This window comes from Asterias rubens, chromosome 20 (assembly GCF_902459465.1).
Source record: "Asterias rubens chromosome 20, eAstRub1.3, whole genome shotgun sequence".
Taxonomy (NCBI): domain Eukaryota; kingdom Metazoa; phylum Echinodermata; class Asteroidea; order Forcipulatida; family Asteriidae; genus Asterias; species Asterias rubens.
The window spans coordinates 247,671-265,779 of NC_047081.1; the positions used below are offsets into that span (position 1 = coordinate 247,671).

General features: G+C 37.2%; 1 protein-coding gene across 1 annotated transcript; it reads left to right on the forward strand.

The window, feature by feature from the left end:
• The first annotated feature begins 108 nt into the window (after window positions 1–108).
• LOC117303855 (calcium uniporter protein, mitochondrial-like) lies at window positions 109–17,699 on the forward strand. Its single transcript, XM_033788249.1, has 8 exons — window positions 109–206; window positions 938–1,010; window positions 5,730–5,900; window positions 8,189–8,293; window positions 12,869–13,029; window positions 13,391–13,594; window positions 14,490–14,606; window positions 14,909–17,699. Exons 1-8 carry the CDS (start codon window positions 120–122, stop codon window positions 14,993–14,995), a joined length of 1,005 nt encoding a protein of 334 aa, XP_033644140.1. The 5' UTR covers window positions 109–119; the 3' UTR covers window positions 14,996–17,699.
• The last annotated feature ends 410 nt before the right edge of the window (window positions 17,700–18,109 follow it).

Genomic DNA, 18,109 nt, shown 5'->3' on the forward strand with positions numbered 1-18,109 from the left:
TACCAGTCTAAATGGGCAGGGTGTTATGTCTGGTTCATCTGCCTCTAATTCAGCCACTGTGCATTCTATGCGCTCGAGGTATAGCGGAAGAACCAGACTACAACCAACTTGACAGCAAAATGGCGTTCAGATCCATCTTCCGTTTGGACCGCTGCAAACAACAAGCATTTTTTGCTTTTTCTGCTCTCTCAAAAGCTGGCAAAAGGGTAAGAAATAATATTTCTTTAGTCGGAGATATTATTTACTAGAAATTCTGGTTAATAGAACTGTTCTTTGCAACTAAAAATAAATATATCTGTATCACAAACACACACGAACGACGGATAACGATATAAAAAACTTAAAAATGGGAAAGCCGGTGGCCCAGTCATATTGTTTGAAACAGCTAATTCTATTTTCTCAATTATTATTTCTCGTTCTTTTCAGGGAAAAGTTGCCGTATGGCGCCACCACTTTTTCATTCGATATGAAATAATATAGTAGTATCTAATTTACCTCAATGAATATCCCTTTTTGTTTTTGTAAAATTGAGTGAAAAAGTGGTGGCGCCATACGGAAAGTTATTCCATGTTCAGTTAAAATTTTCATTTCAATTATAAAAACATTAATATTAGACTTAAATTAAAAATTAAAAACATACATTTGTTTAAATTAGATAGAATACTATACTACACATTTTTTACTCATCTCTGTAGTCTTCAAAACTGCAATTTACAATGTTCTGTCTTATAATTATCATTTGTTGAGCGAGGGACAGGGACACACCCTCTAAATGGGCGGGTGGGCGGGGCTTAGTGGATCCACTCATGAGGTTTGTTACACCATGGAACTATTACTTAGCTCCATGGTTACACACTATACAAACCTCATAGTTCTAGGAGTATAGTGGTCCAATCTTGTCTCTGATGCATTTCTTGATTTTTCTTTAATTTCTCAGGATGCTCATCGATTCCTACCTGGGAGTTTAAGACTTTGTGCAGCGGCTTACTGTTCAGCACCAAGCGATAATGGTGAGATACAGTCTGCATTATGTAATGTGAAGCAATAGAAGCAATTGCCCCCATGCCCTGCCCCCAATTGCCCTCCATGCCCCCTGCCCTGGTCATTGCCTCAATGCCCCTTGTCATTGCCTCAATGCCCCTTGTCATTGCCTTTAGATTGTCCTTGAAGGATCTCATTATAGAGGTGCCTGCCCTACAATTGTATACCAAAGGATATACTGTCCTTTTATGTAGTTTAGCTCACTAACAACCACTCTTTAATCAACCACTCTGTAATAGCCTTGAATCAGCATTCATAAAAACCTAAGACAGTTCATCCATTCTGATTGGTCGCATCCACGAGGGGTTGTTTGAACGGATGATATAACAAAAGTAAAAAGCTTGCACCTGTGCTTATAAGACAGTATCTTCATTCCTATTGGTCGAGAGCAACGGCTGGAACAGTTGTGCCACATCACGCGATACCATTTTATAGCTGGAGGGGTGTTGTGTTGAAATAAAACATTGAACAATACAGTTTTTGCATTATTTTACTTTTTGACCAACATTTTTTGATGTTTTTTGACCGAAAAGGTATTTTTGAATGGGAATCAAAGTGTGTTGAATCGATTTTCAACTAGTGGTTTAAACCCGCCGAGGCCTGGTCCTTGATAATTTACCTCGACTTCATCTCGGTAAAATTATCAAGCACCAGGCCTCGGCGGGTTTAAACCACTAGTTGAAAACCTCTTCACCACGCATTGATTCCCTTATTAGCAGTCCTACCCTTTGTTGTTTTCCAAAAGCAAACGGTAGAACTATGCATTTCTTTGCGTACTGTACACCGTGTGCACGTACATGTAGTGTTGTGGTGAATTAATATTTATTACACTGGTCATTAAACTTAATCACCCGTTACGTTCATGGACAGAAACTTTTTGTGGAAGTGACTGCATTGGATGCAAATTGCTCATCATAATTTGAAATAACAAAAATTATAATACAGTGCTCGAAATTTACACTAAATGAGTATTGAGTAGATCTCGTAAGTCCAACATCCACAAATTTGCATTTATGATCGTGCCCAACTCATATATTAACCAGTAGATACTTACTGACAGTGTGTACAAGTCTCCTCTTAAATTATTCAAAATTGTGCAAATAATATGAATCCAGTTTGCTGGGTCGTGGTTAAATACATCACATGTTGCCAAGGTCTCAAAAAAGTCCTCTTGAAAACTCAAATTTAAAATTCTAATGAATCAAGAGTTGTTGGGTCTACACAATAGACGCATCCTAGGCACTCTGGCTTCCCTGTCGCTACACCTGCATATTACATAAATGTGTCAAGCAGTCAGTGTGCTAACTGTACAACAAACTGTTAGAGATTCATGAATGTAGTGAATTAATCAAATAATGTTTAAAGGCAAAGTTTCAACTCCTACTTAAAGGCAAAATGATGTCTTCCTTGCTCAATGATTGTATTTGTGTACATCAGTCCTTCACTGACCAGCCAAACCTGTAAATCCTGTAAAGGTATTACTTTTAAACTATGGAATGAACACTCAGTTCATTATATTGCCTGTCCAGTTGAGATGCATACAGTGTTAAAGGCAGTGGATACTATTGGTAATTGTCAAAGACTAGCCTTCACAGTTGGTGTATCTCAACTATGCATAAAATAACAAACCTGTGAAAATTTGAGCTCAATCGGTCATCAAAGTTGCGAGATTATAATGAACGAAGAAAACACCCTTGTCACACAAAGTTGTGTGCGTTTAGATGGTTGATTTCGAGACCTCAAGTTCTAAATCTGAGGTCTCAAAATCAAATTCGTGGAAAATTACTTCTTTCTCGAAAACTATGGCACTTCAGAGGGAGCCGTTTCTCACAATGTTTCATACCATCAACCTCTCCCCATTACTTGTCACCAAGAAAGGTTTTATGCTAATATTTATTTTGATTAATTATCAATAGTGTCCACTGCCTTTGAGGACCCAAAACAGAATTTGTTTTTTTTTGTTTTTCCAAAAGCCTGACTTGTTTTAAAAATAGCAATGGTATTGAGCATTCTGTAAAATAAGTATCTGAAACCTTTAAAAAAAAATATCATGTTAAAAAAAATCTGACTCTACAAAGCAACATTTGGGTATTCCTGTTTGAATTCTGCCTTAAAATGGGCAAGAGATGACGTGACCTACTGTCACCTCACTTGAACGTGGGTAGAGAAAATGTGTTGGAGTGAAAAACAAACAAGTTAAAAACCATGGCTTCAAAAGGAGCTTGCAGACATCCTTGACACACTTACATCATAGAGAAAGGACAACGCTTACATTTAACTGTAAGCATCCAGAACACTGCAATTTCTGGCAGTGCTTCCTTTAAATTTAATCACATACTCATAAATTCCATATCGGTCTGCCTCAAGCAAAATGTCAATCATCTACAAGTCCCCGGAAATAAATTGAAGCTTTTAAGAATTTGTAATAAGTCTGGCTCTTTTTTTTCACCCGTTTGAAAAGCAAGTGTTTTATTTCTATGTTGGGTAAGGGAATTTGACAAAGCTTGCGAAAGCAGTAATTTAGTTGGGTTTGTGGGGAGCATTAACAGGCCTATAAGGGCCATGTACAGAGTCTCCCATGAGTGAAAGGCACCTGTACATCTATGAGCAAAAAGGTCAAATTCTGCTTAGGGCATCAAGGCAATCCAATAGCCAGCATCGTTAAGGGAAATGGCCTCCTCCGTAGCCTTGGTGTTTTAAAAAAAAGTCTTTCAAGAGTATGCACGTTAGCTTTTCATGTCTAACTGCCATAAACCTCTTTCTTAACGTGGAGCAATTATTATACAAATATTGGAGCATAAGAGTGCATTGTTGCAGAATGTATTTTCACAAGTTTGCAATGATATGACCTTGCCGTGTTTTAACAAACGGGCGGGGAAGTGCAATACATAATTGGCAAACTATAGAATGACAAGGGTCTGTGTGTGCAATATAAAAAAAAAATTAAGTCTGGAGGTTTTCAATAATTTGTTTCATTTTTAAAATATTAAATACGTTTGTACACTTTTTTTTTAATTGTCCTTTAAACCACACAAAATTTTCAAAATGAACTTGCTGTAAAACAAACTCTGTAATTTCTAAAGCGGAACAATTTGTAAAAAAATTAGACATACTTGCTTACCTTGGTCTGCCTTATTTGTACTGATTACAGTTGCCATGGTAACATGACACTTGTGTCAATATGTCCAGTTTGTCAGTGAGTTTCTGTGTATTGGATTTATAATTAATTGGTTCTCAACATGATAGGCTAAATAATCAGTTTAATACGGTCTGATCTAAATGTTTTGATATCAGAATTGAACATCAGGGTCAAGAATATATTAATTTGTGTTTTTGCCTTACAGTGATGTGTACAACAGTGCTAACACACATTAGTGTACATGGTGACAGGGTTCAACCTAAAATAATATTCTTTATCCCTGATTGCAAATTTAACATCTATAGTAGGAAATATTTGGTTTAGCCTGTGTCATGAGCATTGTTCGTCATGAGCAAGTTCGCACAATGACTGTGTGCCAACTAGCGGCTGATATTAACTGAAACTGCCTGCTGTTTCTTCCATAAAGTAATTTTATTTTCAGCAACAATATTCCACAAACAAAATTTGTGTGATTGATGTACAAGTAATGTGAGTGGTACTGGAGCAATGGGAGACTTTCTGGGACGATAGAGGGCAGCAGACTTACCGGGTAAATCCATTGTTCTCAGAATTATGTGCATGTTCAGAACTACGTAAACAATGGAAATTTACCCGGTATGTCTGCTGCCACCTAGCGTTGGAAAGTCTCCTATTAAGCGAAGTCTAGGATCAATCTGGTTTAACAAAAAAATCATCGGAAATCCTCATAAATCTGTTGTGTTGTTTCAGGCGTGAACTAAGTAAGCCACTTAAAAGCCAATGGCTACATTGTGTTGTTTCAGGCGTGAACTAAGTAAGCCACTTAAAAGCCAATGCCTATATTGTGTACATTGTACATTTATACTGTGCTAGTGTCAATCCTGCCAGTTCATCTTAAAACAAACATGTAAAAGCAATTAGTAGTGTCGTGTACATAGGTTTACTGTAGTTGCTGTAAGTATTTACTTTTGACAGGATGGCATGTATTTTACTGTAGTTGCTGTAAGTGTTTACTTTTGACAGGATGGCATGTATTTTACTGTAGTTGCTGTAAGTGTTTACTTTTGACAGGATGGCATGTATTTTACTGTAGTTGCTGTAAGTGTTTACTTTTGACAGGATGGCATGTATTTTTCTTAGGCTATATAACCATGCCACACATCACGTACTTTCTTTGATCCTTCGTGTGATAAGCGTTCATGAGCGTAAAGTGATCAACTTTTTAAAGCTACACCACTTGTCTTGGCCTTTGTGCCCCCTTAAAATATATTCATAACTTTCCGTGTATTTAAATAGAAGAGCCTGTTGCAAAATGACTTGGTGTTTCTCATTTAAAGATGACATTCTATGACCGATTTTCTCAAGACAGAGAAAACTTGTTTTAAGAAGAGCCTGTTGCAATTAAAAATGCTGTAGCCTAATTCTATTCAAAGATATTCTAGGACTGTCAAAAAACACCTACAAATATTTTAAGAATTGAGTATTTTTTAAATAATTATGTGTGCATCAATACTTTGACTTAATGTTTGTCTATTTGTTTATTTGTTTGTTTGTTTGTTATTCCCTACAGGTGTGCAGTGTGAGTACCAGAATGGTCTCCCTGTCCTACTCGTACCTCTGCCCTCAAGACGAGAACGCTGCCAGTTTACCCTGAAACCCGTAACAGAGACAGTCGGTGACTTCATCAATCATGTTAAAGCTGAAGATGGGGGAGTGGATAGGGCAGGAATATACAACGAAGGTACGCACAATGTTTGATGACATTTATATATAACAAAGGTCCTTCTTTATCCACAACATCAGCCACAAGATGTGGAGTCTTCGTTAACTCATTTTTATGGTAGAAGAAAAAAGCAAGACAAACTATTACCGCAGTGTACCTCACCATACAATGCCCCAAATCCCATGTGTTAACCTTCATACTTGTATCATAAAAAAAAAAAACTGTCAGCCATTTGAAACCATTTAGTTGCAGAGGTTGTGCGTGGCTGCACAATTGTATTAAACTACTGTGTACTTTTTAATAATAAATTCACCACATGTTATCCAATTGTCAGCTAGCGGAGCTCTTCTGTCATTCAAAACCGATAGTGGCTGATATTGACCGGCCTGGCTGTACAAGTCGATACTGTTGCCTCAATTTACGCATAAATTTAACATTATTAGCTTTATGCTCCAACTGAATGACACAAATTCTGATGATTTTGGGGGCTGTCACACACAACGCAATAGATCTTTCCAATGAAGTTGAATCACACATTATGTGCAATTTAACACCTCTGGTTGGCAATATGAGGGAACATTGTCCCTCCTGTTTGGTACTGAGTACCCCCTTTGGCATGCAGTGCAATTTGTTGCCTCAAAGTTGTACACATTTGGTTGAAAATCTCTCTGCTATTTAAGACTGATTCTGACTGCACAATATCCCCCTACAGCTCTTTTGTTTTGTTGTTAATACAATTAGAATTATCCACAGTTTGGTAAAGCTGGCAATCTAGCAGGTATACCAGCAATACTGTTCATTAACCAGCAACATTTTGTTTGCCATTTCTTTAAAACTGACATTAAGGGGATCATACATCTTAGAGAAAAATTCTTCTCTGAATGAGAAAATTCTTTCTGATGCTCTAGTTCAATTGACGAAATAAAATGCTATTGATACCAATGCTCATTACACGATTCCAAGTAGCCTATTGCCACTAGGCATGCTCAGTCTTCTAGAGGTTCTGACATACTCGAGACTGCGGCAGGTCTTGGAGGGTTTGAATCCCGAGACTGCGGCAGGTCTTGGAGGGTTTGAATCCCAGCTGAGTAGCATACATATTTCTCTCCTTAGGACCAAGAAAGCAACGAGTACTCGGTGCTTATCACACATTGGTACTTAAGGGTTTTTATTTTAACAGGTTTGTTTTTTCATAATGTTTGGGTCAGAACACAAAGTGCAGATCGTGGTCTTTGACAATTTACACATTTTTCCCAGGTGAAATTACGAAGAGCGGTTTAATGTTTCATCCATGTTTTATCATGTTATCAATATTCCTGCTCATTTCTACTGCTGCAAGCCAAATAATTTCAAATAATTACATTTTCCTCAACTCTGACAGTTTTTCAGATTGGGATAATTCTCTGGAGGATAAGTTCTGCCGCGATCTTTAAACCAGTGAGGATTGAATCTTCCTTTATTTATGGCCAACACTGTAGTTTGCCTCTAATAAAACGACAAAGTGCATGCCACAGGCTGACTGTTTGTATTATATGATTCCCAGCTGTGAGTTATGACTCATGCAAATAGCCAATGAAGAACGGTTCATCACAAGGGAATTTTAGTTGTCTCACCTTGAATGTCAGTCCTATATTAGGGTGACATATCCACTAAAACAAACAAAGTACAGAGAGTGGGTAAATATTTGTTTGGAATGTAAGACGCTGTTTTATTTTCGAAAGGTTAACTAATTGTGATTGTACTATGTCCTGTGTATTTTAGTTACTTGTTCTTGGTATATTTATGAAGTTGTAGTCACAATGGCAAAGAGTGAATTAACATTGAATAATTTGCTATGTAACGTTCAGTTTTTTTGGTGTTTTTTTTTCACTCATTTTTTTAAGTTAAAAACTTTACTTCAGAGAGACAGATGAAAAATGCATAATCTGGGTCTAACTTCAAGACTATGTTTTCTGCGGAATTCTGCGCTTACGGTGCCCTTTTAAGAACATAGTTCTATCAATTCATAGAGAAGGGACCACACTCTCTAGGTGATATAGGTCAATAATTCAACAGTATGCAGAGCCAGAAAATTGCATTCGGTTTGGGGCCAATTTTCATGGAGCTGCTTATTAGCCACAAACAAAAACTGATCAGTTATTTGGCTTCCAAGTACCAAAAAGCCCATAGCAGGGCTGGAAATGGCTTGTACTTAAATGCTCATGATGTGACCTACATCCACTTATGTTGCAGCTGCCATAGTTACTGTACTTTAGCCAGTCTGGCATATAGATTCTAATTAAACATTCGCTATTTGTGTCTTGTAGAAGGAGTGAAGATTGCTAAATCTACAAGCATCGATGTTCTGATGAGAAATCCATTCACGTTAACAATCAACGATGATTCCTTCAGGGTTGATCCTCCAGAGTTAGGTAAGAAACCTACAGACTCTTCTAATTTAATATTGAAGCCATCTTGCTACAGTATGTAATCCAATGTAACCATAATGAGGCTCAGAGGAAAGTTTAGTCTGGCTCCTGATGATATGAGAAATGAGATTTCTTTCTCACTGTGTATATACATGTATGGAGCCATTTGATCTGCATAACTGAACAACACTCAAGAAAAGTGGGTGTGTTTTGGGTTTTTTGGTGTTTTTTTAGTGCTCATTAAATGTTGTTATTATTTTTACTATGTATTTTTTTACTACATTTTATACATATATATGTATATTTTTTTATTAACTTATTTATTGTCATTACCGGTATTATTATTATTTTGTTAATTTATTTTCAAGGTGCCCGGATAGATTGCATTAAAGTTGACTGCCATTAGAAGATTAAGCCCAATTTAATTTATTGCTATTTGGCAGAGCACATGGAGTAAGATGAACATATCATTCAGCAATCAATATTATCGTATCGAGGAATGGGTAGTCAGAGGGGAAGCGATCTAGGGGGTTGTTCCTAGAGGAGACTTCGTCTTGAAGACTGATTAGCATGACGTGCACGCCACTTACGGGTTATTGCATTGGGGAGAGTCCTGAGATACCCAACAGTACAGACATCAGTCCTTCCCCCTTCAAGATCTATCAATAAGGTTTGAGGTTACGACAAAGTGAGACCCAAAACAGCTTAAAGGAGTACTGCATCTAAACATTTTCATCCTTAAATGTTTACCGAACACACCATTACAACCCACATATGATAGTTTCATTTAATTCTGTTGTTACATTTAAGTGAAAAACAATTAAAACGGGAAATTGTTTTACCGGAGAAACTTGAGATGTGGAAAAATAGTTATTTGCCAGAATATTTGATTGTTTGGAAAAAGTTGAGTTAACAGATATAAAAATCATATATTAAAATCAAAAATTGTAAGTGGGTAAAAAAAAAAGTTGACTGTACACTGTAGGTTCTGAAGGTATCCATTTCTTTACCTGAATACCGGTAAATTATTCTCACTGACATTTTGGGAATTTAATTGAATAGAGATTTTAAGCGGCTTAATCCAGACAAGCTTAATCTTCACTAATCCTCCCCATGAGCCCTGTAGATTCTAAGGATTAGGTGTGGCTTTAATACTGCCTGGCTTGGATTCTGGCCTGTTGAAATTTATTTTATGTTTATTGTTTTAGTTTGTTATCAAATCATTCAGAGCTGCTTGCCATTCCCGACTTTGCGGAATTCTTTGCAGAATTTTAATTACAACTTGGTAAGGGATTGAATCCCAAATACAAACACCTAAATCACTTTGCAACCTCCTTATAAAACAAGCTGACAATCTCCCTTTAAAACTAATTTTTATGAAGGTGCTACCTTATCTCCCTACTTCGGCTGGCACCCGCTCACAAGAAAAATATTACTCCCGCATGAATTCACGCCTGCCAATATTTTTTTCTGGACACGATGATGATTATTTTATCGACTGAGCCAATAGTCAGGTGTTTGCCGTCATCTGGATTGTTGAATTCCGTCAGGTTGGGCCTCTTGGTGGTTTTATTCTCAGGAAAGGGAAGAGAGGGAGGCGTCTTGTAGGTCAGGGAGCTTTTGCTTGTTTCTCTAGACAGCATTGGACATAAATTCAATTTAATTAAGAAAAATTTCTTGGATGTCAAGCAAACAAATTTGATTCACAGCTTTTCTGCAAGCATATCTTTAGGTTTTTTTCTGGGTCTGGGAATATTAAGGCCTCCAGGGCAGCGTTTCGTTATTTGTGGATATGATATGGCAAAATTCTTCAGAATTACATCTAATTCAACTTAATTTCTAGGTGAACTTCTATAGAGAAAATGACAATGGCTCTGGAATATTTTGCTGGCACTCTTGCTCTTATTATCAACCATGGAGCAAGAAATCACTCTAACGTTGGCTGTCTACTACACCAATCAGTTTCCCTCCTGGTCTATTACTGTACTGCCTAATTTAATAGTTAATGGCCTGACGTTTTGACCCTAGCTTTCTTGAATGCTAAATGACACCACAACATCTATAAACAGGTAGATTGGTGTAATACAAGCAGTGAAGAGGAAATAAATGCAACTTGAGGGAAAGGAAGAACACAGACAGACAATTAAAGGATGAACAATGAACAATGAGACAAAGGGGGAAACGAAAGGAGATGGTTTAAGAAGCTGAACAACATCCATTAAAGGAAGAGCAAGAATTACTAAATAAGCCAGAGGGAATTATGACCGGTAATCATTTCCTTCTTGGATGTTCAGAGCAAGAGGTTAAATAGTCTGGAGGCACCTTATTCATAGTTTCTCCCTAACAAGATAAACAGTCTGCTATAGGCTGCTTAAAAAAAATTCCTGCATTCTGTGTAATATATATACTTGAGTCGCCTGCTGTAGAATGCTCGGCCATGTCACTCCACCACCATTAAATTTTATTTTGTTTTGTTAGATTGTAAGATACAAGGTCATGTAATTATTTCCCTGGCAATAGTGCACATAACAATCTTCCTCAAGCTGTGGGTAGTTTTTAACCTTGTGGGTCAATTCAATTTGAAGTACAATAGTGTATAGTTTTCATCTCATGAATTGTTTTTGCTCCAAAGTTTGTTTGTTTTTTTTTTTTGTTTTTTTTCTGTTAGTTATCCCATTGACTATCTCCTCATCCAAACCAGAAACTGAACCTTCAAAATTTGTTTCTGTATTGTGTTTTCCAGTCCCCTTTGGCTAACATTACAATCCATCAGCTTTACTGTCCACTGCTGATAACCAAAAAGGAATGCTAAAAGCTAAAATAGATGAAAACGTGTCTGTTCTGAGGAGAATAAGCATGCTCCGTCCGGCAATCAATATAAGCATGATCAATGGATGACAGTACAGCGCAGTTGTCCTTTCACACAAGTACATTTTGTAAAATGTTACAACCATGCTACAATTTAGCAGGGGACCATTGCTAAATTGCTCTTGTGTGAAAGGGGCTATAGACTACAGTGAACTGACTCAAGTCGAAAATAACTAAAACAACATTCAAAGCAAGTTTCACATGGCTAAACTTCTTAAAACATAAAGTAATCATGTATAAGAAAAGCACAAAAAAACCTTGCTTGATTGTTAGCCCCCGTTGTATAGTTCACCTTTGATCATCTACATGTATTGGCCTTAGTGCCCTTTCAAAATACTCCCAAACACTTCAGATTGCCCAGAAGTGCTGCCCTGTGTAAAACAAATTAGCCATGCCCCTTCAAAGATGAAATTCCAGGCCCAGGGGGCATCATTTGAATTAGGAGCTCAGCCATGTCAGTAGAAATCCCTGAAAAAACAAGCTCCAAAAAGTACATTACAATATGCTTCATTTACTGTGAAGCACCCCAAGTCGTTCCTTGCTCTATGGTCTGTCCAATAACAGTATTCCCTGGGTAGTTCGCTAATACATGGAAATACAATTAGAGACATTGGATCTGGGGAATTAAAGGTTGGATGCATCATTGGTGTTTGGAAAGCTCTATTAGTAGGAGCATAGAATAAGACTATCAGTCACTAACGGGTTCCATTGTCTTTGTAGTTTGTTTGTTTGTTTGTCTGAATAATCTTCCCATCAAGGGAACTCGGCAAACTCCCACAAGGAGATATGAACACCAAGCTGGCAACAACCAATCTCTCTCACACAAACATCGGTTTAATGACTAAAAGTATTCCTAATTATAAATTGGTGTTTGATCAGCAGAGTGTGGGTTCGAGTCCTGGTCTTGACACTTGTGTCCTTAAGCAAGACAAACCGTGATTGCTTCGTAAAGTTAGGGAGGTAGTGCTTTCGGCTCTACCAGCCAGGCTTCTGATGGATGATACCCAAGCCTACATCCGTATGGACTGTAAAGGGGGTAACCCTGTTTCAGTCCCAGGAGTAGATGTCAAAGGCGCCTGGAAATAAAAAAAGATTGTAGCCCACACCTTTAATTAGTAGCCTTCAGGCCTTGTGTGTCTGGCGACTTGCATCAACAAAATATTAAAACAATCTATTGGAAAATGATTGCATCTCCAAACAGTTCTTGACCTTAGAGTTTCTCTTTAAGTGAGTACAATCCTGTGGCATCCTGCAACTTAAATCTCAGCATGCTATCACAGACTAAAAGGATCTGTCTACAGAAGGCAGTTAAAAACAGATGGGGTTGCTTTGATCGCAAACGCTCACTTTAATTGAACTCATCATCTTCGTCTTTGTCTGTAAATGCATTTTATTATAAGTGATCATTAGCAGATGTTGACTTGGCAATCAGACAATAGCGACAAAGAAAAGAACTGTCAATTATTAAAAATCATGAAATTATTTTTGAAACTGTGATTTTATTATAAAAGTTGGGACACAACAAGTTTTGTACTTTTAAATGTTTGTTGCAATACGTATGAGTGTGTTTAAAGCCAGATTGGTACTGCATTATTTAATTTTGAATGATAAGTGAGTCACATTTTATAGTACCTCTTTGAAAAACAAAGTTTATTTTAAAGAGGAAAGAAAATCAATATGTAAAGTGATTGACTTTTATCGTTGCTACAGTGAAGCTAATCAGTGAAGATGCGAGAACGATGGCAGATGTCAAGTCTATGATCTATCAGCTTTATTCTACTCTTCACGTCGAGCAACATCAACTAGAGAAAGAGAAAGATCTACGAGGACAACTGGAGAATCTCAAAGTAGAAATAGAACCCATGGAAAAGGTAGGTACTCAAAATATGGCCCTTCTAGTAGATGATAAAAAACAGCCCAGTGTGTCCCATAGACTTTGTATCATGCCTTCACCCTCTTGGTCATGTTCCCTGTATCCAACAACAGTAACAGATGCTAAGTTTCATGTCACAAAAAGGAACCAGAGTATTTTTCCTTCCAGCCTCGCTTTGGTTTCATTGGTTTGAATGGGAGAAAAACCAAGATGGCCACCCCATGACAAAGGTCTATACAAAAGCTTCTCCTGCCTTCCTAGACTTCTTGGAAGAATCTTTGAAACAGATTTTATGTTCCAACTTCCATACCCCCAACCAAAGCAGCTTTCAATCCATTGAATTTCAATTATAATTTCAGCTAAGATTAGATTTGGAAGTGAAAGCCGCCCGTAATGCCAACATGTGGGTGTGGGGCGGACTGGGTTACATGGGACTTCAATTTGGACTCCTAGCTCGACTGACTTGGTGGGAATACTCCTGGGATATTGTGGAACCTATCACATACTTTGTGACGTACGGTGGAATGATCTTCATGTATGGTTACTTTGTTCTGACCAGACAGGTAAGTCAAACTTCAGACACTCTCTAATCTTGATAATCCAACAAAGACAATGATCAGTTGTAACTCACACATTTTGATGTAACATACTGCTATCAATATTTTATTTTAACTTTTTTTATGCAAGTCGCCAGACACACAAGGCCTGAAGGCCACTTCAAGGGGTGGGCTACAAGTACTTTTTCCAGAGGCCTTTGCCACCTACTCAAAGGCTGAAACAGGGTTACCCGCCTTTACAGTCCATACGGATGTACGCTTGGGTATCATCAGTTCGAAGCCTGGCCGGTAGGGCAGAAAGCACTACCTCCCCAATGTTACCTAGCAAGTGTCATGACCGAGATTCGAACCCACACCCTGCTGATCAAACACCAGAGCTTGAATCCGGTGCTCTTAACCGCTTGGCCATGACACGCCAAGGATATGACTACCTTGACCTCTCATTGCGATTTATATGCGGGGGTCCGTTTCTCTCTCGAGCGCATGATTGAGCCAATGACTAGTTAAATATGTTGTTGGGCAAATGAGATTCGTTTCATCAGTCGATGCTGAGCATTGTATGATGGCATTCCGTTGCTGTATGCAGCTCCTCCTGTTGCAGGTCAGAGTCCCAGCACAAGGTGTCCACATAGTTGGTCTGTGGCCTGCCACGGGAACAGTGTCAGTGAGTAGGGGCCCATAGCACCAACCTGCTCACTGCCAGCTCAGTATGTCTGAGGCAGTGACCTGCTTATCTCACTCAGCCTTCTTGTCCTAATCTTCGTGCTTACTCTAGTTAGTCCACCGTAGAGCTCCTGGTTTGTGATATGCCTGTCCCAATGAATTTGTTTTATACAACGAAGCATTGTTGTGTTGCATGAGATCACTTAATGACGTTGAATTTCTCTTTGTCTTCTTGTAGGAATATACTAATCCAGACGCAAAAGATCGACAGCACCTCCTTAGCTTTCATAGGTTTGCCAAGAAACAAAAATTGGACATCGAGAAATACAACCAACTCAGGGACCAAATAACACAGGTAAAATTTGTAGACTATTTAAATATGTGACTACTATGATGTCATTACTTGGTTGGGACTGTTGGCAGAAGAAACAAACATAATCAGTCTACAACCCACAATAACCAGTTTCAGACAACCAAAAGAGATGCTAGTCTGCTGCCCTCTATGTTGTCTACTGATCAGTTAAGAAAGTTTTTGAAACTATGCTTTGCCATTGTTGCTTACAATATAAACAGGCCTTAGTCTGCTGCCCTCTACAGTCTATGGGGTGTTTCCAAAGGTTTGGTTCTAATCTTTTTTTTGATTGGGTTTATTTCCAGCTGGAAATGGATCTTGGAAGACTACGCGACCCCTTGACCCTTCACCTCCCAATCACACCGCCCCCAGCAGAGAAGATAGAAGAATGATTGTACCCTTCTCGTAGACATTACTAACAACATTTGAAAACATGAAGGTATCGGAAAACTAAAAAACTTATCCTACAAAAGAGTGTATGAATCAAAGGCACAACCAAGTGCCCCTAGTGTGATTCAAACCCATAACGTACGACATTCTAGAATATATGCTTAATGCATTCTGAGCACTGTGTGAAAAAACCCTCTGGCAGCCTGTTTGGGATTTGAACCCACAGTTTGTGGCACATTCTAAAGCAAATATCGTCACCATTTTTTCATTTATAAAACTTAAAAGCTTGTACCCAAATGCCTACAGCTGCCGCAAAACAAACCACTGATTTACTCTCATTAACCATGTGCATGTACAAAGCCGGAGCGACTTGTATATAAACCAGTTTATAAACAGTTTTTAAACTGATTTGCTGCATATAATGAAAATGGACTGATTTGATTCAAAGATAATTGTTTTATAAAGCACAAACAGGGTGTGTTAAAAATGTTTAAGAACATAATAAATATTATTGTAACGGGGGCCAATTTCATTGGGCCGCTTAAGACAAAATATTGCTAAGCAGAAATTAACAGGATACTTGTCCCAAATTGTACATGCAACATGTGATTTAGGTTGGTAACCTTATTGTGGTAAGTAACAATGTTTTCTGCTGAAGTGGCTCCATGAAGTTGGGGTCTAAAGATGATTTGTAAATAGTTAACAATATGAAAAGAATTGGTCTCTAATAAGTGCCAGTGGGTTTGTTTGGAAATGAATAACATGACATGGTCCAATATTTGGCTTTACTATTAATCCATGTACTATTAAAATATGGAAATATAGGTAATTATATATCTGATTATTGAACTTTTGTAGTGATGAAATTAAAATTTTTATATCTAAATGTGTTCGTAGATTAGTTATAATTCAATTTCTAAGAAAAAGTAACGCAAGATGCGAAGCAGAAATGTTTGTGGTGAGCATTTACTTAAACTAAGAAAACATTTAAATTCTACTGCAGTTTGGCTGGTAAAGAATTTTAACCTCTTCTGCAAAATAAGATTTAGAGAGCTAAAAATTAAGTTCATAAGAAGCAGCGAAAATGAAAAGACTAGTTAGGTAAGCAGAAACAACATTTGCTAAGCAACTTGTACCAGCTAAAACACCATGTGATATACTGTGTGTGTGACTGGGTTTCTGCAAATATCTGCTCATTGAAAACTTGCTTAGCTTAGCAATATATCCTGCCATTAAAATTAATTCCGAGGTCTACAACAAAAATTGCAGGTTTTTTTTTCCAGCCTCCTTTAAGTTGGTATGGTGAAGTTAAAAAACTCTTTCCTGTTGGTCAGTTTAAGTTTTTCTTTTTCTTGTAGATTTTTCTTCCCGATCTAAATTTGTTCCCCATTAAAAAAGTTTCTCTCAAAGTTGTTCATTCAATGCCTTGATAAAAAAATCATTTGTACAGTTTTTTTCTTACAGATATTAATTATTACTTTTCAAATATTAACTAGTTGTGTGTTACAAATATTTTATGCAATAGTAATTCCATTTGCAGGAACATTAAACATATTATTGCCAGAAATCAGAATTGTTATGAGAAATAATTGTGTAATCATTAGAATGTTGAATGCACTTACAGTATAGGTATTGCTATGAAATAATTTAACACATTTTCACAAGGTTTTTAATTCAGAAGTTTGTTATGATAGTTTTTCAATTTTGTGATCGCCTTCTTTAGAGCGTTGTATGGGAACCATCTAAGGGGTACTTAAGATGCAACATGGGATTAATTTTCGCTCCAATTATAGAATTAAATTCTGGTACAGCTAAAAGCCATGTTGAACAACTTCAGACCCAGTCTGGATGAAGCAACTTTAGCCATAGATCTGACTAATGCAGCTCCAACTTTAGGCAATTGCTTCAAAAGATTGGCTGAAAAACACTTTTGAAGCAGTTTGATCAACTTTCAATTCTCACAATTGTAAATGTAAATGATTGAAGATACAAAGTGGTCTGGGAAAAGAGTTTTTAATTGTCAGGTACTATTTACCATATTTATTTGTGTACTTTCTTTTAATTATAGATTATTAACATTTTGTTAATTTTGAATATATAAAGTGATGGTGAAAACTTTATTTATTTATATTTAGACAATTTGATGCATAGTATACGAGACAAGTAAGATTTGAAGTGGTGTGTGTAGAACTATTCAACAAAACAGTTGACTAGTTTATGTCAACCAACACCCAACATTTGTGCATGATTAAGGACTGTGTGTACACAGTGCTAGTTTCATGTTCCTGTGGGCTGCTCAGCTGGGATTCTAACCCCCAACCACTTAAGTCTAGGGTAGATGTTTTCACCTTTAGACCACTCAGCATGGCCAATGAAAAGAGGATAGTTCAAATTAGTTTCTTGTAAAAATGTTTATTAAGAACTGATTCAAATATTTGTTTTAATTGAATGAAGAAAACAACCATCCACTACCATTAGGTCCAATAGTCGTTTAAAAGTTCAATTAACCTTTCAAAGTTTTGTCTGAACATTTACTTCGTTTGAACTTTCAGCTTAAAATAGTTATATATTGGAGGCAAATGTACACATGTAAGTTTATCTGTAAAAATTAACTTGGATTTATTACTGACATTGTAATTAGTCCACTCTTTTCAACTTTTCTCCTTATAAGATAAATAAAGAAATAAAATTGACAAAACTTTTTCAAACAAATTTATGTTTACTTGGTGAAGTTATTTAGGAACGCTTGGCTTATTTTCATAAAGTAAAAGTATCTCGACTGTGTCAATGTAGTTGCTGGAACCACATGACACATTTAAAGCATGTTTATCTCCATGTTTAAAGCAAGTAAATTCAATTCCCACTTTGCGCAGCCCCAGTGCCTTGCCCCGCCCCTCCCGTCCCATGTTGTACATTAATTTGTCACTAGAGGGCGGTATACAAGATGAGTGGTCTCGTGGCTTTGTGAAACTATTCAGGAATACTTGGCTTGTTTTCATAAGTGAAAGTGCCAAAGTGTCCAATGTACATGTAATTGCTGGAACCACATGATACATTATGATTATACTTAGCAAGTAATATAAAGCAAATCCACACTTTGCTCGGCCCCAGCGCCT